Below are 26,721 nucleotides of genomic sequence, written 5' to 3'. Positions count from 1 at the left end.
AACGTTTTCCTAATTAAGGAATTCCTGGACTTATCCTAAGTCATCGAGACTCACCTCCATGGACTCTAATATCTTTTAACTAGCATGAAGGGACTCTATTGTCTCATAAGTCCAAAAGTTCCTAAAATATTTTAATAAATCCATCAGACAATTAAGCTTGGGCACTCGGGACCGATTTATCTGAAAATCAAAGTCACGAATACGAAAGTGCAGTCGCAATCACAAAAGTCGAAATAAGAAACGTGATTTTCTAGTAAATGACAAGCGGGTACAAATTGAACGATGTCACCTCCGGGCTTTTAGGTAAAATACCTCTTGGACTAGTTTCTTTTCAGGCGCGTTTTGAAGATGTTCCGAGCAACAGAAATCTAAATGACTCTCCGGTAATTCCGTTGCGCGACACGAAATAACCTTAATGAATGCATCGTCACGGAGCGAAGGCGTCTTTAGTTCTATAGCATTTTAAGTACGGAAGTATCCGAGTTATACGACGCGTTATATTAAGATAAAGTTTGAATGCATCGAGGTTTCTGTATGTGCGAAACCTGTGAATGTGTGTCGCCTCGTAAACGAGTATCGAAACTGTATTTGCATAAAAGGAGATTTGCGGCAAGATGAATGCGATAAAATCGTTTTTGGGTTTTGCCTAATGGAGGCCACTTTATATATATTTCAAAGCCAAAAATATGAACAATGCACAATTTATAAAAAAAAAATAATATTCTTTCTTGACCTCTCCAATTGACATTGTTGGCAAAAATGAAGACAGCAACAAAGTAGGTATAACTGAAGGAGTCAAATTACGTTGATGGTACTACTACGTCCCTGTTTTAACTTGGCCAACGGTAGGTGCAGGTAAAAGCAGATGTTACCTACTAAAAATTGATGTCACACATACACACACAGGTGCACCGTCAGCAGTTGGTTTATTCAACAATTATTCATTCATATTTCAATGCAAGCTGTCGCAGGTAGATATTTCGTAAATGAAATGTATTATAATCTTTAGAAATCAACTTTTGTGTGCATTTTTTGGTTGATTTGGTCGTTTGGAACGTTGCCTTTGATTATTAAAGGAATACAAGTTCAAAAAATAATTCTTTATAATTCCGCGAGCGGCTAAACCAAGAGAGGCGACTATATTGACGACAATTCCACGTTGTTTCAGTCCTATACCCTTTGTCATAAAAGGCCAATAAAAACTTGATTTTTAATTAAAGCGAAAATAGGTTTATTTGCTGATTTGATAGAGGATTTCTTAGTGATTAAAATAAGCCTAAAAACAAGCAAAATCCGGCTCGAAGGACCAAATGTTTTTCACTTTTAAATTATATGGTTTTTATACCAATAAAATCGGAAAAAAATTCTATTAATTTGTTTAACTGAAAATAATTTTCCTGGCATTTGAAGTCAGGTTCAGGTACATAAGTTTTATAAAATCTTTGAGGTATTGGCTGATTGGATAAAGAATTTTATGCTGAATAAAATGAGCCTAAACACCATGCAATTATCTTCATTAGCTCCCAAGATATTGGCACATAAAGTGCAAAATCCGGCTCGAAGGACCAAATGTTTTTCACGAATATTTCCTTAACTATAGCAGTTGGCTCTAAAGTGTTTGGTATCAATGAAATCGAAAGAAAAATCTGCAATCATTTATTTAAATAAAAATTATTTTTCAGGCCCTTAAAAAATAATCAAAGTATTTAAAGTTTAAGTAAATCTTTCGAATATTTGCTGGTTGGATAGAAAATTTCATTCTGAATAAAATGAGCTCAAACACTATGTAATTATTTTCATTAGCTCCCAAGATATTGGCACGCAAAGTGCAAAATCCGGCTCGAAGGACCAAATGTTTTTCGCGAATAACTTTTAAATTATAGGTGATAAATATATGGTTTTTCTTATCAATAAAATTGACAAAAAGCTTTATCGATTTGATTGAATGAGAATAGTTTTCCAGGCGTTTAAAGTCAGGTTCAAGTACATAGGTTTTACAAAATCTTTGACGTATTTGCAGATTGAATAAAGAATTTCATGCTGAATAAAATGAGTCCCAACACCATGCAATTGTCTTCATTAGCACCCAAGATATTGGCACGTAAAGTGCAAAATCCGGCTCGAAGGACCAAATGTTTTTCGCAAATATTTCCTTTACTATAGTAGATGGCTATAAAGTGTTTGGTATCAATGAAATCGAAAGAAAAATCTGCATTCATTTATTTAAATTAAAATTATTTTTGAGGCAATTAAAAAATAGTCAAAGTATTTAAAGTTTAAGTAAATCTTTCGAATATCTGCTGGTTGGATAGAAAATTTCATTCTGAATAAAATGAGCCCAAACACTATGTAATTGTCTTCATTAGCACCCAAGATATTGGCACGTAAAGTGTAAAATCCGGCTCGAAGGACCAAATGTTTTTCACGAATAATTCCTAAACGACAGGAGATGGCTATAAAGTGTTTGGTATCAATGAAATCGAAAGAAAAATCTGCAATCAATTATTTACATAAAAATTATTTTTCAGGCACTTAAAAAATAGTCAAAGTATTTAAAGTTTTAAAAAATCTTTCGAAAATTTGCTGACTGGATAGAATAATTCATGCTGAATAAAATGAGCCCCAACACCATGCAATTGTCTTCATTAGCACCCAAGATATTGGCACGTAAAGTGCAAAATCCGGCTCGAAGGACCAAATGTTTTTCGCAAATATTTCCTAAACTATAGGAGATGGCTATAAAGTGTTTGGTATCAATGAAATTGAAAGAAAAATCTGCATTAATTTATTTACATAAAAATTATTTTTCAGGCACTTAAAAAATAGTCAAAGTATTTAAAGTTTAAAAAAATCTTTCAAATATTTACTGGTTCGATAGAATAATTCATGCTGAATAAAATGAGCCCAAACACCATGCAATTGTCTTCATTAGCACCCAAGATATTGGCACGTAAAGTGCAAAATCCGGCTCGAAGGACCAAATGTTTTTCACGAATATTTCCTTTACTATAGTAGATGGCTATAAAGTGTTTGGTATCAATGAAATCGAAAGAAAAATCTGCATTCATTTATTTAAATAAAAATTATTTTTCAGGTACTTAAAAAATAGTCAAAGTATTTAAAGTTTAAGAAAATCTTTCGAATATTTGCTGGTTCGATAGAATAATTCATGCTGAATAAAATGAGTTCCAATACCATGCAATTATCTTCATTAGCACCCAAGATATTGGCAATTAAAGTGTAAAATCCGGCTCGAAGGACCAAATGTTTTTCACGAATAATTCCTAAACTACAGGTGATAGCTATAAAGTGTTTGGTATCAATGAAATCGAAACAAAAATCTGCATTCATTTATTTAAATAAAAATTTTTTTTCAGGTACTTGAAAAATAGTCAAAGTATTTAAAATTTAAGAAAATCTTTCGAATATTTGCTGGTTCGATAGAATAATTCATGCTGAATAAGATGAGCCCAAACACTATGTAATTGTCTTCATTAGCACCCAAGATATTGGCACGTAAAGTGTAAAATCCGGCTCGAAGGACCAAATGTTTTTCACGAATAACTTTTAAATTATATGGTTTTTATACCAATAAAATCGGAAAAAAAATTCTATTAATTTGTTTAACTGAAAATTGTTTTCCAGGCATTTAAAGTCAGGTTCAAGTACATAGATTTTACAAAGTCTTTGAGGTATTTGCTGATTGAATAAAGAATTTCATGCTGAATAAAATGAGTCCCAATACCATGCAATTATCTTCATTAGCACCCAAGATATTGGCACGTAAACTGTGAAATCCGGCTCGAAGGACCAAATGGTTTTCGCGAAAATCTCCTAAAATATATGGTGTTTGGTATCAATGAAATAGGGAGAAAAAGAGGCACTTAAAATAAAGTCGAGGTATTTAAGTTTAAAAAAAAAATCATTGGGTTATTTGGTGACTGAATAGAGAATTTCGTGCTGATTAAAATGGGCTCAAACACCATGCAGTCAACTCTATTAGTTTTCAAGTAATTCGGACTTAAAGTGGAAAATCCGGCTCGAAGGACCAAATTGTTTTTGGCAAATATTATCTAAACTATAGGAGATAGTAATACGAGTATTAAAGTGTTTGGTGTCAATGAAATCTGTGGAAGAAGCTCTATTCATTTGTTTACATGGAAATAAATTTCCGAAACTTGAAACAAAGTCAAAAGTACTTAAAGTTAATAAAATAATTTTTTTGCTGGTTGGATAGAGTGATTTTTTCTAGTGAATATTTGAGTCAATTATACTAGGCAGTTGAGGTATTCTTTCCTTTATTCCAGCATTTTCTTATTTAGGTAATATTTCAGATAATTTTATTCCAAGCTATTGAGGGTCTATTTTTTCCTTCTTCCTGAAGTTGAATTGTTTTTTATTCACTTTTCCAGGCAATTGATTAAGTCATTTTTAATTTATTCAATATTCGTACAATAAACAAAAGAAGAAAAGGGATCCTCAACTGCCTAAAAAATTTCTGGATAGCACTGAAAAAATCGTAATAATATTAAAGGTTTTCCAGCCATCCAAAAAGTCATCTTATTCATTCTTCCAGGAAATTAATATTAATTCTTTATTCTCTTCAGGCAGATGAAGTTATTTCTAATTTAATTCAGGTAGTCAACGTACTTTTATTTTTATTCTGAATTCCTGGATTAAAGAAACAAGAGCCTCAAGTGCCTGTAAGGAAAACAAACATTAATTTGATATCCTGGAATAATCACCTGGATTCTCTTCCTTTAGTTTTGGGTTAAAGAGAGAGAAAACTGACTTGGAACTCTACCTAAAAGTAAGAGAAAATTACATAAATTTATTGAGAAAAAAATTCTCATTCCAAGAAGTTCAAGTCATTTTTCTCATTCTTGCAGTTGCATTTTGGTTACCAGTGGGGTGCTCTTTTAATTGCACCAAAATATAAAATTAACGTTTTAACACAAATATATTTAAAAAATGAAAATTTCTTTAAGGTAACCGGTTCATAGTGATTAAATTAACATCAAGATATTTCTGTAAGACTATAATGCGAGGTTGAAAGAATAACCTAAAACCTCTTTACAGTTTTAATCAGAGGTCATCCATAAGGAATTACAGTGCAATAATTAAAAGTACCAACAAGTTTTCGTCTATTTCCTGCAGGTAAAATTCATCAGTGGTGCCTGTTGATAATGATCAAATTTTGTATACCAAAAATGAAATGAATAATAAAATAATTATTGAACAACCGAAGAGAACACTTAATGCATGCACAATATTTCATCAATGATTAAAATCATATAATAGTTCCTCGGAGTCGTGTACGCCCATATCAGATATTTCATTATGCAAATTTATATTCTGAACGCCTACCAGCCGGTTATGTCAACAATAAACTTAGACAAGCCGGCGATTTAAAAATAAATGTTCACTTATAAACTGAAATAGACCATCTGATCTTGGTTTTCGATTAAATTGTTAATAAAAATATGTACTAGGTAACTGTAAATTGTAGGGAAAACCCTTTGGAAACAATATCGGAGGCATCCCCCTCCTATGCTTAAGGTGGAAATTCAATGTATTTCGTTCAAAGAAGTCCCTAATAATTAAAAAATGACACAATATTAATAATTCAATTTTTAAGGATCATAAAATGACATTATCAGTTTGTTAGTTTAAATCCTCTCCTGAAAATGCCAACTTACTTAAAGAAACACGTGTATAGATATAGACTTAACTACGGTATATTGATCAATTGGTAAAATAATTTTTATTTAAAATAACTCCGATATAAAAATGCAATCAACAAATAAATAAAATCAATAGGCTACAAGGGATATTCTTAATTCTGTAAAGGTTTTTATGGCATAAGAATGTTTCTTATGTGAATTAATAATTAGGTAAAAATGGCATTTAAATTTTAAATTCCTTAATATTCTAAGTAAATAAATCCCAAATATTTCAAATTCAAGTTTTTCTCTCTTACAACAACAATCAATGATTACATAATAAAATTCAGTGAAAACCCTGAATTTCCTTAATTGAAAAAATGTAATTTTACTTGCTATGCTTGATTATTGAAGTGTACGATTGATTAGTAATTTTATTAAAATATGAATTTAAATTACATTACTTAATAAAATTCAATGAAAACTTGAAAAACTTAAAAATAATTTTACTTGCCTCATTGATTTTTTAAAAATTATTTTTTACATACAGGAAATAGTGAAGATTATCAGGTATTAGTAGAAACGTCTATTGAAGCGCTAATTGAAGAATTAGATTACGCAACATTACAGGAACATTTTCAGAGGAATTTTCTTTTGGCATTTAATAATTTAAAAAAATCACACAATGTTGGGCGCCCAACTGTCACATAAATTTGATTAATAGTCTACAGTGGCAAAAAATGCGCTTTTTTTTAACTAGGTACTTAATATTTATATAGAACAAAACATATACCAAGCAACATACGATAGTTGGATAAACGTTTATTTTTGGTTTGCGCCAGATGTAGAGAGTGTACCATTTTCATGCGTTTTATGGGTTATCTCGCTATAGATAGAAACTTTTATTCTAAGTTACAAGTTTCCTTCTTTTTTATGTAGAATTAGACTAGACACCTAATTTTTATAAATTTTATTATTAATTCATGGCCTATACGAGTGTATATCAAAATTTGTATTTAAATTCCTAAAATCGTTATTTATTCGCTTATTTTTGAACAAAAAATGCTTAAAAGGGTAAAATACGACCAACTGAAAGGTCTATAAATATACAGGGTGTTCCATTTAAGAAAACTATATTTTATTGTTTTTCTCAAAATTTAAAAACCTTACAATAAAATGGATGCCGGAATTAAATTCTACGGAAAAAAATCAACTGTATTCAATATGTTATACAGTAACAAAGATACGAGGAGTGTTCGAAAATCTAACATTTTTAAAAAGACCCTGTAGATAAAAAACTATGACAGCTGTCAAAGTTTTGACAACGGCATATTAAGTGTCACGAAACTGTTCCATCTCCAAACATAAGCGAGATACCCCATAAAACGCATGGAAATGGGACACCCTCTACATTTTTGATTAAACTTCAACTATAAATATCGGATAAAATGTCCGAGTGATATACGTTGAACAATTTAATATTATGTTTATTTATTTCATAAAAATTAAACGTTTAAGTATGGTATTTTTTTTTATATAACTTGTGGTAGTACCAATGTAGATATTTTTTTAATTTACATGTGCATCAGGCGGCATTTTTCGACGTATGTACAAAGAAAAAAAAATAATTTTTTACAATGCATTTATCCTAAATATTATTTAATAAAAAAAGTACACTACTGCATTTTTCTAAAATATATTTTTTTTTAATTTAAATCCTTGTTCAATTTTGAGCAAATTTGTAGTCTTGAATTTTTTTTTTAATTTGTATCTTATTTGGTATAATTATTGTTTTATACATGTTAATGCAGTTCCTATTTTTGTCTAGATTTCTTTGTGTATGAGATTCCACTAATATACTATAAGATGTATACGTCTATGAAAAGTATATTGTATCCTACACAGTGGCATATATGTGATATTGGGGTGATTTTATCACATTTCTACAGTTTAATTACCTTGACCATTACGGTTGATAAATATACCAAGAGTTTTAATTTAAAAATTGTATTTTTGAACTTAGATAATGAAAAATTGTCTAGAAGCAAAAAATTACTTAATGACATCTTAAAAAACTGAATTTCTACCCTACTACAGTTTTTATAGCGCTACGCCTTGCTTTCGCGAAATAAAATGAGGTTTTTTCACGTTTTACTCGAAAACTTGAAGGTTATGTGAGAAAAGTGTAGATACAAAATTTTTAGATTTTTTTATAATTTTCTTAAAAAACATTTTTCTCTCAGGCAATTATTTTCTGCAAAAAAACGGTTTTTCATTAACTCTACCCTTACCCGCCCCCCACCCACCCAACACTACTTACCAGTAAGAATTTGTTTTTCAAAAATCATTGCTTTCCAAAATAATACGCATGAATAACAGCTGATTTCGTCGTTAATATCTAATCTAATAACACAGTTTGTTTATTTAAATTTAATATAATTATATATTTGTATATTAATAAATATTTAATACAAAAACAGTGCTGTTACATTGGATATTATGGACGAAAAAGGTGATTTTTCAAAGGAATGTCTTACTGGGCAAATGGTTGGGGTGGGTGGGGGGGGTAAGGGTTTTTATGATGAAAAACAATGTTTTTGCATGAAATATATATATTCAATATTTAATTTATTGCATTGTTTATTTAAATTAGATATAATTTTATATATAAATATTTAGTATAAAAGCAGCGTTATTAGATTGGATATTGTGGACGAAAAACAGTGATTTTTCAAAAGAATTTCATCAAATATTTGAAGTGTAGTTATCGAGTTTAAAAACTAGATATGTAAATCCCGTGTCAGTTCTTTTAATCGTATGTGATATACGTATATTCTACAGTTTAATAAACTTTGACTATATACGGTTGATAAATGCAACAAAACTAAAAAATTCGTTGAATCAATATATTTAACGATAGTAATATATGATGCGTTGCTTGGGATCCTACAGTCATCAATTAGTTGCAAAAGTCGTTGTTGCTTGGGTATTTTTAATTTTTTTAGTACCTCCTAGCTACCTACATACAATGATTTCCATAAAAAAAATAATATTTTAACACCCACTGTTGGGCGCCAAATTATAGCATCTTAATTTTTATTATGCAATATTTTCCAGGAACCTTTCTAGCAAGAATATTCCTGTCAAATTCTACGAATTTTCATCATAGAACCAGTACTTGCCAAGCAAACTAGAATTTAATAATTCAAAGGTTTACACACTGTTGGGCGCCCAACTGTAATATAAATTGAATTTACCGCGTGCAGTGGCAAAAAATGCACTTTTTTGCTGTACACATTTAAAAGTTTTATACTTTAAATATTTAAATGTGTACAGAATAAAATTTAAAAAACAGTAATAAAAAGACATTATTGGTTCGTCAATTTCAGTTTTCGCCTGAAGGTGCTAAGGTGGTTAAAGAAATACGTGTATAGATTTAAATATGGGTTATTGATTCATTGATAAAACTGTTGTTATTTAAAATAACACCGAATTATTAAGATGAGATAAATAACATCAAAGAGATAAAATTAATAAGGCGGCTACAAAGTATATTCTAAATTCTGTAAAGGGTTTTTTGTGTTATAAGAATGTTTTGTTATATAAAAAAACGGGCTGATGAAAATCCCCGTGATACTATTATTTCTCATCATCATCAACATCAATTCCAATCAATAAATATCTGGGCAGGAATTATTGGCAATTTTTTGATGGGGCCATTTGAACTGCCACCACGTTTAAACGGAGAACTTAATTCGGAGTTCCTCCAGAACAATCTTCCAGATTTATTAGAAGATTTGCCCCTTGCAACCCGCCGAGATATGTATTTTATGCATGATGGAGTCCCACCCCATTTTAGCCTTGCTGTAAGACACCACTTAAATAATACTTTTGAAAATCGTTGGATAGGTAGAGGAGGACCTGCCGTTGCTTGGCCTCCTCGGTCTCCCGATCTAACGCCATTAGATTTTTATCTATGGGGTCACCTCAAAACCTTGTTATGATACTCAGGAAGAACTGCTCCAAAGAATTACATTTCATTGTGATAATATAAAAAACAATCTTGGGTTATTGTGGCGAGTGCAGCAGTCCTCGATTCGTCGTGCCCGCGAATGTGTTGAACCTACTTATGAAGTTTTTAATAATTAATTGTTTATTGCTCGTATTGAAGAATTTAACTTTTGTTTGCATATTTGGTTTTTGGCATTTTTTTGTAAGTTGTTTTTTCTAATTTAAAAACATACACTCATTATAGGTTTTTTTTTATTATTTTGTAAATGTATTTTTTAGAACACCACTGTATTTTTAGGAACATGTACCTATTTTTTTTAAATTAAATGACTTACATCGAAATTTTCTGGTCTTTGAATAACTGGCGTACTTATCTCATTTAAAATACATTAAAAAAAAAAAACATTGGCTCGTTTATTATTTTTTTTCTCCAAAACGGTTCATTTTATCGATAATGAACAAGAGTACCTTTTTTTTAGCCTAGGGTTCAAGGTATCCAAATTTATTTTTTTTAGACCTTAACATACAGGGTGTTAAAAATATACGCATTAAAGTGTACAACCTAGTCCGCCCCTGGTAAAGTAAACAACGTAAATGTATTTTAAGAGGTCCCTAATAGTGTTTATCACCTAAAATTTTTGTTTAAATTCTACCGGGTAGTTTAAAAGTAATTTATAAAAAACCAATTTCCAGCAGCGTCCTTTAGGAGGCTGTATCTTCGTAAAGAAGGCCTGTATAGGAATTTTTTTTATAGGAACGTTCGGTATTATTTTTCGATGTTCTACCTGGATCCGAGAGATTTCCCACATGAACCGGGACACCCTGTATATAATTATGCGATTTTTTTAAGGCCTTTAGGGGCAAATACAATGATTTGAATTAAGAAGAAAAAAAAAGTATTATTTTAACATCCACAGTTGGGCGCCAAATTATAGTATCCTAATTTCCATTACATAATTTTTTCCAGGAACATTTTTTTAGAAATTTTTGCAATAGAGTATTCTTAGGGTTGACTAAAGCTTGAGCATTGAACCATTCCTGGAAACTAAAATTTAATAGTTAAAAAGTTGACACATTGTTGGGCGCCCAACTATAACATGAATTTAATTAACAGAGTAGTGCAATTTGGTGCATTTTTTGTCACTACTTTTTGTTCCATTTTTTATTTCATCTTATCCATTACAAGCTTCGATTACGTAATAAAATTCAATGAAACCCTGGGTTCAGTAATGGCATTAGCATATTACTTGCAGTAATTATTTAAATACTTATATTTATCTCACTTCTCTAAGTAAATTTTAAATGACCCCTATATCTAAAAATATGTCTGCTCCCTAACACCAAAATTCCTCATTCCCCTCCTAAAAATGAACGAGGAACCAGACGGGAGAAGAGTGGACAAACAATTAAAAGGGAACCATTTTCATGTATTTGAGGCTTTTTGAATGTATTTTAGTACTCAAATTAAGTAACTAATCCCGTAAAACCTTGCCGATTATCGAAAATACCGGCCGGTAGCGGGAGTGACGGGCAGCTCAAGTATATAGAAGAAAGGAATCAACAGCCTATGATATGTTCGTTTTTATTATCCTTTTTCTCTCATAAATTTATTGTTCTCACCCCTACACCCTGAATTTCCTTACTTGAAAAGCTTAATAATAATTTAACGTCATTTTACTTGTTTTTCTTGATTATAGCGCCAATTGAAAAGTACGATCTACTAGTATTTTTATTTATTTAAATTATATTTTTTTATTATTGGTGGCAATATGCGTTTAATTATTTTTAATCCCTGTAATGAGCCCTTAGGTTAGTAAGAAAATACAGTGATTTTAACTAAAACAAATTGTACTTTAATACCCACGGTTGGGCGCCAACTTATAGCATCCTAATTTCCATTAAAATTACATATTTTTTTTCAGGACTTTACCATTATAAGAAACTTTTGCAATAATATTCCTGGCAAAATCTGCGGATCTTCAGCATAGCTTCATTCATTCCAGGTAATTAACAAAAATGTAATAATTAAAAGATTTACACATTGTTGGGCGCCCAACTATAACATAAATTTAATTAACAGTGTACTATGGCAAAAAATGCACTATTCTAACATTGAAAAATGATTAACTTTTTTCAGGTGCATAATTTTCAAACCGCATCCTCGCTATACATTAAACCCCTATACGATTTTCTTGTGCCTTAACTCCATAATGCATTCGCCGCAAGAATACACACAAAACACTCCAAGAAACGAGTTAAAGGAAAAAAAATCGATGTTACCTCATGTCGGTATAAAAGGCCGATTTTTCTTTGTGTTACGCCGAACGGCTCGAAGGACCACCTGAAACAGACTCACCTTAATCTCGCCTAAAATCCCCACGATCACGACGGTAACACAGAAAAATGTCGCGGAAGGCAACATTTTTTGATTATTTCTCTCTTCAAAGTTCTTTTTTTATTATGTTTGGTCTTTTATTGGTTCACTCTATTCAATATACACACACACGCCGCACCGACCGAACTCTCTTGGGTGGAAACGCAACTATGACTGCTCCACCTACTATCGAATTAAGCCGCATGCGCCCCCCGTTCTCGTGACTCATCGAAGTGAGAAACGTGTTTTTCTCTCACTTCGATCGTTATTGTGGGAGTGAGACGGCGAATGACTGACGAGGAAAACTTGGGAGTTGAACCTACGTTGGGCTATAGCAGGCCGATGAGAGCCCTCTTGTTTTCTTTGATTTTCCGACTGGGGGATTCATTGTTTTCTTAACTAAGGGATAAATGAGTTCAATTTTAGTCATATAAAAATTCCCTTAAGGGTTTATGAGGTTTTGTGAGAGATGTTGGCTGATGAATATTTTAATTGACACATGTATTCATCACTGGGATAATGGTAAAAAGTGGGTTTAAGTGTCTGGAAAATTTCACTGTTTTTCTTTGAAAAATCCACTTCTTAAGGCAATATTAATGAATCTATGCCATTGAAGTGACATAGTCTAATGTTGCTCTAACATTGAAACGCATTTCTACTAGTCGAGGCTCTATGAGACTAATTCAATGAAATTAAACATTACAGTATTTTACATATTTTTTCGAAATATGAACTATATTTAAATAAGTTATTGGCATTTTTTGTTTTTTTTACTAAAAATGCTTGAAAAAAAATTTTTGAAAATTAGTAAAACAAAAAAAAAATTTTGCATTGTATTGGGCTTAAAAAGGCAATGAAAAATGTATTATAGCAAAAGTTTCTGTTTCCTATAGCAAAGCCAGGAAAAAATTAAAAAGTGTAATTTAAGGGTGGAGGAAGAGGATTTTTCCAAAAAATCACATTTTATTTATTTTTACAAAAAAACTATGGGTCGCAAAAAATATTAATTAAAAAAAATTTGTGTGGAATATTTAGGGCAATTTTCACAAAAATAAATTTTTATTTCACATACAATGTGAAAAATCTGGAAAAACCACTTATCCCTTATAGGCCCATTTCTGGAAATTTATGAGAAATTTTTTACTGTTTATTTTTGCAATCAATGCTATTTTTAAAAACAAAACGAAAATTGTTTTAGACCTTTTTTCGAAATATGAACTGTAAGTAAGTTATTGGCATTTTTTGTTTTTTTTTTTTTACCAAAAATGCTTGAAAAAGGAATTTTTGAAAATTAGTAAAACAAAAAAAAATTGCATTGCATTGAGCATAAACAAGCAATGGAAAATGCATTCTAACAAAAGTTTCTATTTCCAATAGCAAAGCCAGGAAAAAATTAAAAAGTGTAACTTAAGGGTGGAGGAAGATGATTTTTCTAAAAAAATCATCTTCTTAAATATTGAATATATTTTTCTTGCAAAAACATTTTTTTTAATTAAAACAACCCATACCCCCCCACCCACCCCAAACATTTGCCCAGTGAGAAATTCTTTGGGAAAATCACTGTTTTTTGTCCATAATATCCATTCTAATAGCACTGTTTTTGTACTAAATATTTATTAATATACGTAATATAATAATATCAAATTTAAATAAACAAACTGTGTTATTAAATTAGATATTAACGACGAAACCAGCTGTTTTTCATGCGAATTATTTCGGAAAACAATGATTTTTGAAAACAATTTCTTACTGGTAAGTTGTGTGGGGTGGGTGGGGGGCTAAGGGTTGCCTTAATAAAAAACGGTTTTTTTGGAGAAAATAATTGCCTGAGAAAAAACTGCTTTTTAAGAAAATTATAGGCGATAAAAAAATCTATAGTTTTGAAAGACATGCGTACGTATCATACGTTTATGCATAAAAAGATTGTATTAAAATTGAATGAAAAGATCGATTCAAAATTATTGACTTTATAATGTCTGTAATACAAAATTTACGTCATACAGAAAAAACCACTCTTAAAGTATGGAAAAAGATCCTCTGGAAAACGTGAAAAACAGGTCAAGTGCCTGGAATAAATAGAAACATTAAGTAAAATAAGTGCAAAAGAAATTAATAATACCAAACAACGTACTGCTTTAGAAGTATCTAAAAAAATTATTTAAAAATCCTCGAAAATGGAGAATTTCTCCTTAATGTCTGGAAAACATAAAAAATTATGTAGTAAGTATTTTTTTAAAGATGTGTGAATAATTACTTTAAATAAAACCCTGAAAAAACTAAGAAAACATCGAGAAAACATGAGAGGTTTTTCAAATTATAAAAAACTACGTAAGCTATGAAATGGAACAAAAATATACAAAATCAAACACATTAAAAAAAAATCCAAAAAAATGTGGTTAATGAATATAAGTTTTAGAGTATAATATACTCCTGGACAAAATTATCGCACCACTAATTATTTTGTCAAGAAAATTTAAATAAAAATAAATATCAGTTAAAACAGTTATAATATCTTTTCTCGTATAAAAAGCAGAACTGGACAAAAACTATGTTTATGCTTTATCATGGAACATGCTGCTCGTGAGGAGTGAGAATATATCCGCAGGAAAGTTTTCATAATTTGATACGAGGAATGCTGCGAAGACTTCAAGCGGTGATTGCAGCTAGAGGTGGCAACACACGTTATTAAGAATTTATTATGGGTCTATTGTTTTATTTTTGTATCAAAATTGAAGTTAGTGAAAATCGATGCTTTTCCTTGTATTGAATTTAGTTACCTAAATCTCGTTTTGTTAAATAAAATATAATTGTTTTTATTAATTAATAATGCATAGTTCACAATGCTTATAAGTTTGCTTATTTTTTTATCTTTATTAAAAAAAAATCTCAGGGTGCGATAATTTTGTTCAGGAGTTTATCTTCTTTATTTTTTTATATAAAATTGATTTTTTATCATGGTTTTGGTTGACAAAGTAAGTAATTTTTATTTCATTCCAGGCATTCGATTAAATCGTATAGGTTTTATGAGAGCTTCTGGATTAATTTTTAATATATCGCAGGCAATTTTCACCCTATTTTAAACATTATTTAGGACCTACAGGCTTTTGGAAGCGTTTTCCAGGCATTGAAGTTAATTATTTATTTTATTCCAGGCATTTAACGTCTTTATTTACATGTTATAGGGTCCATGTTTAATGTCCACATCCTCCAGGATTCCGAATAATTATTCAGTTTATTCTAGGCATTTATCCAGGCAACTTCATGTAAATTTATTAAAAAAAAAACAATAAATTCTATATTTTATCAACTTATAGATGTTTTATGTTCTTCGGTTATGTTCATGAATTTCAGGTAATTATTGTTTTTTGTTTCTCTTATGCCCCTTAGGCATTACAAAAAATCCATTGCATTTTAGTCAAGGTATAGAAATCCTGGAAATGCGTTTGCTTCTTTTTTTTTCAATTTTTGAGGATCAATCAACCTAAGACTTCAAAGAAAAGTTTCCAAAATGTTTGAAAAATTCTCCTTTTTTATGACCCTTAACTACAGGGCACTTTCGTGATTTTTTCCGTTAATTTTCTAATAATTTCTTGGAATATTTTGAATTTCTGGATATTTGCGGAATTAATGAGTTTTTACTTTTTAAGAAAAATTTGCTTGGCAAATGCATATTTGAGAACTAAACAACTCGAGTCTTGGATGCGGAAATCAATATATTCACAAATTTAAGCTACAAAGAGAACGATACAAATATAGATGACGCCTAATGACGAGAAAATCTTACTCTTGCTTTCTGAATTGTATGTATGAGAAAAATTGACGAAACTCTTCTCTCCCCACATAAAACACGTGTTTCTCAACTCCCTGTAAGTACCTAATCATTTTATTAGTTATTCCTATATGAAGGGTTTCGGATTCTTTTAAATGTCCTTCTTAAGATAAAAATCAATTTAAGGCACGATATATCAGAATCTATAACTCATTCAGACTTTCCTAAGAATTTCACATAACTCCAGAGTGTGTTTTTTTGAAAAAAAACTATCCAAATTCTTTGACCCTCTTGCTCGATAAGGTTCTTTTTGTTTGACAGAGAAAACTTATAGAGGAACACGTTCAATGAATCAGTTTTTGAGTTGAGTGCAACCCCAACTAATAATCCAGTAAATTGAATATTTATCTACTTTATAGTGAAACCATATAAAACTTAAGTAGCCGTCTAAGACAGATATCTGTGAAATAAAATAAGAGTTTAAAAGGTTGTCGAGTCGTCTCGCTTAGGGCATCACTACTACACTCTCACTTTATCCCTAGCGCATCTTTCGAAATTCTGTTTCACCTTTTGAATTTTTATTGAATATATAATGCGGATATTTCCCTTCGGAAGTGGTGCCATTGCAACGTTTTTCACATATAATTCACGTAATTGTTTTTGCTAGTTCTTTTGAAGACTTTACACCTCCATACTCCAAATTTCAAAATTCTTACACACAACCATGTTTTCTATTTAATTCATATTCCTTATATACCTACCTAGACATTATATTTATATAGTATATAGTAAAATGGCCATGTTGTCTATATATCACCCTCACGAAGACCTGCTTTTGATATACATACGTGGTGTTAATATATAAAAGACATCTCTGCGTATATAAAGTATATATACGGTTCTATGCACCCATTCAACTATTGGCGACGTCGTTGCTATATAATATAATATATGCCTTGTCAACGGCAAGGAATCCCAATTGACGTACCAATAATATTTAAATTTGACGTCTTTTGTATTCCTGAGGATGGATTTGAAGGTAAAAACGTACGTATTTAAAGGTAATGAGAGAGATAGAAATAGAGAAAGCCCCTATATAGAAAGTTCAAACCGACATCAGCTACAGACGAAACCCTCTGGTGAAATAGACGGCAACGACGCGTGACCGGCGTCCCGACGTCGAGGACGTGAATCGGCGTCGTCCAGGAGACGCTGCCGGGCATCGATCGGGCAAATGGTGTGAGAGAGAGAGAAGGCTCCTTACCAGTAAAACCACAGTGAGGAAAATATGTTATGATAGATACAGAGTGGATATAATGGGTAATTTTCATTAAAAAAGAACCCACTTGAGAACAGTGAAAGTTTAGGACTGTACATACAAAATTAATAAGTTTATTCTGATTATTCATGAAATAATGGATATGGTACTCTTTTTTAGCTAATTTGGATTTCTCAAGTCAAGGTCACGTCGAAGGGTACGTCAGAGGTCAAACCAAGGTCACGTGGAAAGTCAAGTCGATAGTAGATGTCTAAGTGTCACGGCGAGCTTCATTTCCAAGTTTAAGTCAAGGTCACGTCCAAGACAAGTTAGAGACACGTCGAAGATGAAGTGATGATGACGTCCAAAATACGTCGAAGGTCACGTCAAAGTCGTCGTCATCATGACTTCATCTTCGACGTGACCTTGACTTGACCTCTAACGTGTTTTGGACCTCACCTTGAGTTGACCTCTAACGAGTCTCGGACATGACCTTGACTAGACAAACCAACGCGGTGACGTCACGGGTTCCGAATATGTCGTGACCTTGGAAACACAAAAATCACTATTCACATTCTTTTTTTCGGTTTCATGGGTCTTGAATCCTATTTTTGAGGTTATGAGAACGGTTTAAAGAAGAAAAGTAAAATGTATCTTCACACTGTTTTCTTGTTATACAGCACAATTGCACACCATTTTCCTATACTAACAGGAAAGAAGAAGAAGAAGAAGGAAAATTTCCCGCATTTTTCTTTCATGATTTTAGTAGATCGAACCAGAAGTTTCTGCCCGGAAATACTACAGAGAAGTGGAGAAGAAGAAGAAGAAAATACACTCCCGCCATTTTTCTTTAAATTCTAGGTTATGTTCTTTGTTTTGATGTAATTTGTTGTTGTTTTTTTACTGGTTATATTTAAAAAAGTGTTTATGACTATTGAGATGCCTCCAATTAAAATTGAACGTATTGTAACGTTTATAAGCGAGGATCCCGTAAGTACATCATATGGTTATGATTCATTGAAAGCCTGTTTTTTTATTTAATTTGGAGAGAATCTAACCCCAGTCCTTTCGATTACCCTGAAATTGTATATTAATATTAAAAAAAGGCACTTTGTTATATAATCTAATACAAATCATTAGCCACTGACTCTTTATTTTCTCCATTAAACATCTGCGGAAACTATTTGACTACAGTACATTTCCGACAAGTGCAACTTGTATGCATTCAATTTTGACTTTCTGGACTTTCTATAACTACCATGTAATAATTCAAAGTTGTTTTTATAATCCTTCCATGCACCTTCTTCCATATCTTCTCAAATTCATGACAAAACTCCTTTTTTAGTCACACCCCTGCCAAAACCTGCTATCCAAAGACCCATCCAAAAAGTGGAAATGTAAAACAGCAGGAGAAAAAAACGCCTCGGTAATCTTGCAATTAGACCAGCCATATCAAATCAACGCCCTCGACATTGGAAATGAAAATTCCGCATACATTGAAGTCCTGGTGTCAAGATCTGGCACTCCAGAGGACCACAAAGTCTTACTTGTCATGTCCTCGTTTATGACCCCTTTGGAATCTCGACAAACCGAGAACGTTAATAAAGTGAGAATGTTTAAACATGGGGATTTTTCAGAGGGGGTAAGGGATGAAAAGTGGGATAGGGTGAAAATTGTTTGCACACAACCGTTCAATAAGCATGTCCAGTACGGGTTGTCTTTTGTCAATTTGTATTGTGCAGAAGGGAAAAATGGTGGTACCGCTCCAGGGGTGAGTATTGGGAAGTACCAGTTAAGACCAGAATCTCCAGATAATTTTTCACCCGGAAGTCTTTTTGCTAGAAGGAAAAATGTTGAGGGTTCTGGTGACCAAAGTCCAAATCAACATCTTAAAGGTAAGAGTTAAATTAGAGGGAGATACAGTGAAGTACGGAGTAAATTTAACCTTGACAGGTGCTGCAGCAATCAGAGAGGCAACGTCTATAGCACACAGCGGTTCGCCTTTACCTAAACAAAAAGTTCGATTGTCATTCCCCTGGACACCCACAGCCAAAAAGCCTCCAGAAGAAGAATCCAGTAAAACCCCTAAGGAAAGAAGGGAGAGAAACAGAAACGATTTGCTCTACAACAAAGACGAGGAAGAGAAACATGAAAAAATCGACAAATTAATTGAGAAAAGAGCCGAAGAGAAAGCAGAAGCCAACAAGAAACTGGAACAAGAAAGAGAGAAGGAGAAGAAAAGATTGGTAAGTATGACATACAGTTTGAAAAGGAATTAAACAAAATGCCATATTTTAGGCAAATAAACAAACCGACACCCCAAAAACTCCCAGAGAGTCAAAAGACATTCCATCCAAAAAACGAAAACCCAAAGATCCTCAAAACTCTGTTGAACCAAAAAAGTCCAAAAAAATCCGCATTAAAAAGCCATTTGAACGACTATTGGAGGGCGTGGTGTTGGTTATAAGTGGAATCCAGAACCCGGATAGGGCAAACTTGAGAACTTTGGCTCTATCTATGGGAGCAAAATATAGGCCTGACTGGGACAACACTTGTACCCATTTAATGTAAGTGAATGAAACATGGTTATTTTGTATGCCATTCAAGATGTAGATGTATAGGAACTGGATTTAGACTCATGTTGTGGAATTTTTTAAAGGCATTTGATTGGGTCTTAGAAACTAAAATCACCTCAAAACTATACTGGGTATTCCAAGAAATAGTCCATCTTTTCTCAAAGAGTCTGGCTTACATTAAATTGGAATGAAATAAATTCCCAGAGTCACAGGTCTTAAATTTATTAAATTAAAGTGAGAAGATTACACATATAACCTAACCTCACTTGTTTGTTTATATAACTTTAATATGTAGTAACTAGTCTCCGTCCGATTTTAACAATTTGAACTTAATTTCTACCCTTGATTTGGTATCTCTGCTTCTCTTTTCGTTCTTTTTATTAGTGAATACACAAGTGGATCTGATAATGCCTAGTATGGACGAAACACGTGTAATTATGACTTTAATTTAATAAATTTAAGACCTGTGCTTTAATTAATATTTATTTTTAAAGTTTATTTCATTACTATTTTTACTGGGTATGTATTTCTTGAAAATGCCTGAAATTAGAACGAAATTTAATTTTTATTTCAGGCAGTTGAAATGACTTATCAAAAACGAGACGCAATTTCAACTGCCTGAAATAAGGATAAAATTTAATCATTATTTCAATTGAAATAATTTATCAACATAGAAGGAATCTCAACTGCCTGGAAGGAATAAAAGATGTCTTTGATTGCCTTAAAGACAAAGAGAGAAATAGTTTGATATATGCCCCTTCTTGATTTGAATTAATGCGTAAACGCACTTTAGACCTTACAAGCAATTGCCTGAATTAGGACCTAAATTCACTCATTATTCCAGGCAGTTGAAATCATTTTTCAAAGAAAAAATGAATTCCAACAGCCTGGAAGGGATAAAATATGCCTTTAACCCTTTCAATACGAATGACGTATTTATGCGTGCGATAAAGGTGCCGGTCCGTCGCGCCCTAAAAGGGCCAAAAAAGATGTGTTTTCCCAACATTTCTGCGGTTTGGATGCAAATGAGGCTATAGAGAAATATTGAAAACTGTAGCGTTAGGTGACTGTTACTTAAGTAGTGAGATAGAACCGTTTAGCGCTAGCGGGAGTGAATATATGCCTGATACATCGAGTGATGAAAGTGAGATTTACGAAATTAACGAGGAAGTGTTGGAGAATGATGATAGCCAGCAAGAAAATATAGACAAAAATATTGAAACCCAAGAGAGGCAGATGCCAGACGAGATACAAATAGACTGGACAAATAATGAGTTTAAGCCACAAAAAATGTATTTATAAATGATCAAACTGGAGTAAATCCTGACATCAATCTTGGTCCATCTTCAACTGAATTGGAATACTTTTTAAATATTTTTACAGATGATATTGCCGATGTTATTATCAGAGAGACAAATCGCTATGCAGCAGAAAAAAGCAAAGGCTGGAAGGATCTTGACAGTTTTATGGCATTAAATTTTCTTATGCCAAGAAATAAAAAACTATCTGTACATGAATATTGGTCCACTAATCCGTTATTACATTCTCCCATTTTTCGAGACTGCATGTCAAGAGATAGATTTACATCCATATATAGATATTTGCATTTCTGCAACAATGCAGAGGCTTCAAATGATGATCGTCTTTACAAAATTGGAGCTATTTTGCCGAAAATTAAGGAAAGGTTTAAAAATGCATTCTATCCTTTTGAGTCCTTAGTAATAGATGAGAGCCTGGTACTTTTCAAAGGACGCCTCGCATTCAAGCAATACATTAAAATAAAAAGGCACCGCTTTGGTATAAAATTGTATGTATTATGTGATTGCGAGACAGGATACATTCTGGATTTCAATGTCTACATTGGAAAAGATACAAGTTCAGAAAATCCGCTTCTGGGAATTACAGGTGCAGTTGTGCTGAACTTAATGGAGCCATATCCTGGATAAGGGCCACTCGATCTATACAGACAACTTTTATACCAGCCCTTCGTTATCTCTGTTTCTACATGAAAGGAAGACCAACACATGTGGAACAGTGCGTTCTAATAGAAAAGGTATGCCAGATTTAAAAAGCAAACTAAATCCAGGGGAAGTATTTTGGAAAAGTTCTGAGAAGCTATTAGCATTGAGATGGAAGGACCGCCGAGACGTGACAATGCTCTCCACTATGCATGAAAACCAAATAATAACTTTATCCAAAATAAACCGAAAAACAGGAGAAAATGTAAAAAAACCTCTATGTGTATTAGATTACAATGCAAACATGGGAGCTGTCGACCGGTCAGACATGCTAGTCAGCAGCATAGACTCTATGAGAAAGAACATAAAATGGTTAAGGAAATTATGTATTTTAAATTCCTATGCATTGTTCCTAACACAAAATGAGAAGAAAGTTCCCTTGGCAGCTTTTGATTTGAATCTTATAAGTCAGTTATTAGGAAGGTAGGTTCATAAAAATATATTTTATATGCTAATATATCATAATGTTTTTTTAAGCCATGCACTTCAGCGCAAAGTGCCGCCAGCTATTCCTTCCGCCAAAAAAAGGCTGACACAACGTCACTTTCCGTCCTTGGTTCCTGCCACAGAAAAATCAATAAGATCTATCGTTTGTATGTATGTATCAGTATATTATTATGAATGAATAAATATTTATTTTTCTTTGTGAAAACAGTTTTTTGTCAGTTAAATAAACAGTAAAAACCCATTTGTATGTTTTTTTTACTGTCGGATTTATCCGACATTCGTCTCTCGGCCAACACTAAGATGCCCGTCTGAGAGGTTTACCTATAGAAATAGGGTGCCGTATTGAAAGGGTTAATTGCCTGGAAGAATGACGTCAATTGCCTGGACTAAAGACAAAATTTAATCATTATTCTAGGCAGTTGAAATCATTAAACAAAAAAGGAATTTCAATTGCTTGGAAAAAATTAAACATCCCTTTGACTGTGTGAAAGACAAAGAGAGAAATAGTTTGATGGCATGAACTGCCTGGAAGAAAAACAGAATTTAAACAATAATTATTCCAGGTAATAAAGGTTGACGTCAAATGCCTGGACGAAATAAGAAAGTTGCTTTAATGCTTGGAAAAACTTCTGAACTTCAACCTAAAGTCCTTGATATAATTCATGAACAAGATTTTCCAAACTTTTTTCTTGGTTTAAAAAGTCTGATATTTAGTATCAGACCCAATGAAAGTCCAAGTCCAAGAAACTCATTTTATTATTATTATTATTATTATTTATTAAGCAATTAACAGGCCTTCGCCCAATAACAGATTACAATTATTAATAAATGTGCATACAATAACAAAAATGTCTGTATAAGGCAAGAAGCAATTAACCTATGAAAAATTACTTATTTCATAAAATACAGTAGAGTCTCGATAACGTGAACGTCCCATAACGTGAACATCCCTAAACGTGAACAGCCTAATTGGTATTCAGCCTATTCTATAACGTGGAACAAAAAATATTTATATTGTTTTACCGTTTTACCTGTAGGCATTAAGCGGCATTTCCTATGTTCCCTTTGTCGGCAACTTTAGTACTAACTTAGTGCTTTTGCGTATCGCCGCCAAATTGTATATCTTGTTTGTACATGTTTGGAAGAGATATGAAATTTGCGTCTTATTCAGTGTTTGTTCGCCGATCAATACGAAACAAGCACGATGTCTACTAAGAAAGTAAATTATTTAACTCTGGAAAAAAAAAGCCCAACTCTTCTCCAATGTCAGTAGAGATTGCGGAGTTACCTTTTTAGCAAAAAAGTATGGAATAGCCAAATTCACGGTGTGTGCAATTAAGAAGAAAAAAGACCAAATTACTTCAACAGTTGCCTTTACTTTTTCTGGACCAGGTAAACGAAAATCTCTTAGACATTCTGAATATCCATTAATGGAAAAAGCTTTGTGTAAGTGGTTTAAGCCAAATATTTTCACGAAAAACTGTACGACAAAAATTCCACTTTTTCTGCGAGCTCGGGTTCAAGAAAAGATTTGGCATACGCTTCCTAACAATAACTGGTGAAAAACTATCTTCTCAACCCGAGCTGGTTTCACCATTCTTACGTAAACTTGAAGAAAAAATCAAGGACCTAAACTTAGACTATAACCAAGTGTACAACGCCGATGAAACCGGCTTGTACTGGAAGCTTTTACCCGGAAAGACTTACGTATCCAATGAAGAAAAAACTGCCCCTGGAAGAAAAACAGCCAAAGAAAGAATAACATTTCTAGCATGTACAAATGCGACTGGACTACATAAATTGACTCATTTGGTAATAGGGAAGTTTTAAGAACTCTTACATTCCTGTACACTACAAAAACTCACAATCTGCATGAATAACAGCCGGAATTTTTAAGGAATGGTTTAAAGAAATTTTTGTTCCTGAAGTAAATTTCCTGCCATAGCTATACATTTCAAAATTAAAAGTTTGTTTTAATTTTAGGTGAGCAAGTTTCTTAAGAAACAAGGTTTTTCAGATAAAGCACTTCTTTTATTGGATAATGTCCCCAGTCATCCCCCAGTAGAGGAACTTTTATCTGATGATGGACTAATTCAAGTTATGTATATGCCTCCCAATGTGACACCCTTAATTCAACCTATGGACCAAAACGTTATTAGGTTGACTAAACTGCATTATCGCTCCATGTTTTTGGCAATGGTTGTAGCTAATAAATCTAAGGACATGAATGTCATTATCAAACAATACAACCTTAGGGATGCTATTTTAAACTTATCACGAGCATGGAATAAATTAGAACCAGCAACCATTAAAAAGTGTTGGAAAAATATTTTCGAAAGCCAAAGCAATGATGATCGTGAAGACACAATACCTTTGGCAGCTTTTCGTCAAGAATTGCTAAGCCTGAATAGCATTGTAGAGACTAACCTCAATTTATTAGAAGAAATTGATCCAGGGCAAGACTTCGAACGTGGAGATATCGAAGAATGGAATAAAGATGACTTCGTTGAACATGATGAGAATTGTACTGCATTGTCTAATGATTCAGAAACCGAACAGGATCAAGATCCAGAGGTTTCTCAGGCTATGGATAAAGTCACTCCTGTTGAGGCAGTTCGTATATTTAATGGGCGGAGCAAAACAATGCCGACTTCGAGGATATTCAGTCTTTACACAAATTACGTGAATGTGCAACTATTCTTTCAAACAAACAACTTATCCGTCAAACAAAGTTAGATAACGTTTTTCTAAAAACAACGTATTAAATATAAATAATGTACATTGTACTTACTTACATACATATACTTACCTACATAATAAATATTTTTTTTCTTTATACCATATACATTTTCAACTATGTATTACTAACTGTATAACATGTTTTTGTTTGATTTTCCAATAAAATATATATTCAAAGTACGTATACGTGTTAGTTTATCATGTGATTAACTTTATCCAGTAACATGAACTCCTCGAAAATACGAACACAGTCATCCCTAATTAGTTCACGTTATCGAGACTCTACTGTATACAAAATAGGTATACAACAAAAATTAATCTTGATCAAACATATCTATTTCTCTTAACTCATTATTAACCAACGAACATATTCTGTACAACAAGCTATTTTTCCCAAGATTAGTTTGTGGTCAAAAGTGATGTGGTGCTAAATCAATTTATACAAAAATATAACTTCGTTTTTTAAGTATAATGAAGAATGATCAAAATGGTATATAACCTTTTTTTAATAAAGGTAACTCAAAATCTTTTTTTCGTATTTTTTCATTAAACATTGCATAAAAAGGATTCCACATAATTTTCAAAATTCTAATTGTTCTTTCTAAAAGAGTTGTTATATCGTTTTATCTATTTTCTGGGTAATTTTTTATTTATCAGTACCTATATACTATCAGGATTGAAATCTATCATTTTAATACTAAAAGTTATAGAATATAACGCATTTTCTTACATGTTTTTAGATGTGCTTTCACCAACACACCAAAATTTAACCTAGTCAAAGGAAAAGGAAAAATTGTAACCAAAAAGTGGATCGAGGAGTGCCATAGTCAAAGAAAACGTTTGCCCTGGAGAAGATACGCCCTGGATAAGGCGGATAAAGGGGTGGAAAGTGAGGACGAAATCTGGGAGGAAGAACGTACACAAGCTGCCACAGAGTCAGACATAGAAATCGACACTGCAATCATAAATAGTGACGATGAAACGTAAATCCAGTGAATTTTTGTGTTTTTTATATTTAGTTGAATTGTTTCAGGATGCAAAAGGGGTCAGATACTGAAGAAATCGTAGCGGAAATAATAAAGAAACAAAAGCGAGAAAAGGAAGAAGACATTTATTTGGTGGATACAGACAACGAAACCATTGAACCAGTTATAAATGGGAGTTTAAAAGTCAAACGGAAACTAGAAAACTTCTTTAAGGCTAAAATATTCTTCGTGGATACAAAATTGGATGAGGAAGTTGCCAGGCGTGTCAAGCAGTATATTGCCGCATACGACGGGTAAGTTTAGCACATAAACTTGTTTTTGCGCTTTATATTCTAAATTGTAAAACCCTCCAAAGAAGCATCAATAACCTAATAAAATTTTGCAATAAAAATCAATTATATTTAAACTTTGATAAATATTTTATATTAATTATAATGACAAATTAAGAATTGATTCTTTGTAAAGGTTTCTCATATAAAAGATCTAGGGATTCAATTTGACTCAAAAATTATTTATTTTTTATACATTGACTAACTAGTTAATGATTGTAATAGAACCTTAGGTTTTATATAAAGACAATGTAAATTTAGTAAGCTACAATTTGCATCAGTAATATGTTACGCAAACAATATTAACAGACTTGAGACAAACGAGAATAAATTTTTAAGGTTTTTATGTTATAAAACTCATTTCCAAATTGTGGATAGTCCAATCTTATTTTAATACTCCATAACTTGAAAAAATACATACTATGTCTGACTTTTTAGCATTATTTAGGAATATTAACACCTTCTGAAACTCTACCAATATTCTATCTAAAATTATGTTTAATGTACCTGTATATAAACTTAGAAATCATGATCTCTTTTGTATTTGATAC

At 32.1% G+C, this 26,721-nt stretch overlaps 2 protein-coding genes across 6 annotated transcripts in view; one reads left to right on the top strand and one right to left on the bottom strand.

Moving 5' to 3' along the window:
* Positions 1-12,219, bottom strand: part of LOC126744415 (amyloid-beta-like protein) — a 105,917-nt gene extending 93,698 nt beyond the window's left edge. For all 4 annotated transcript variants that reach the window (XR_007663153.1, XR_007663154.1, XM_050451816.1 and 1 more), the window contains exon 1: positions 12,031-12,219. Coding sequence is in view for 2 of the 4 variants with exons in the window: in XM_050451816.1 (XP_050307773.1) it covers positions 12,031-12,096 (66 nt within the window). In the remaining 2 variants the exon portion in view is untranslated. The remainder of the gene's footprint in view (positions 1-12,030) is intronic.
* LOC126744420 (DNA repair protein XRCC1) overlaps positions 1-26,721 on the top strand; it is an 81,372-nt gene that overhangs the window by 53,351 nt on the left and 1,300 nt on the right. The window contains exons 1-6 of one of the 2 annotated variants that reach the window (XM_050451824.1): positions 17,901-18,065; positions 18,421-18,970; positions 19,029-19,321; positions 19,374-19,642; positions 25,596-25,838; positions 25,889-26,134. In XM_050451824.1, coding sequence (XP_050307781.1) covers positions 18,003-18,065; positions 18,421-18,970; positions 19,029-19,321; positions 19,374-19,642; positions 25,596-25,838; positions 25,889-26,134 — 1,664 coding nt within the window. In that variant the 5' untranslated portion in view covers positions 17,901-18,002. Of the gene's footprint in view, positions 1-17,900; positions 18,066-18,420; positions 18,971-19,028; positions 19,322-19,373; positions 19,643-25,595; positions 25,839-25,888; positions 26,135-26,721 lie in introns of those variants that run through there. The other variant, XM_050451825.1, reaches the window with a different exon arrangement.

This window comes from Anthonomus grandis, chromosome 14, assembly GCF_022605725.1.
Source record: "Anthonomus grandis grandis chromosome 14, icAntGran1.3, whole genome shotgun sequence".
Lineage (NCBI taxonomy): Eukaryota > Metazoa > Arthropoda > Insecta > Coleoptera > Curculionidae > Anthonomus > Anthonomus grandis.
This window is presented reverse-complemented; position numbering and strand designations above follow the sequence as displayed.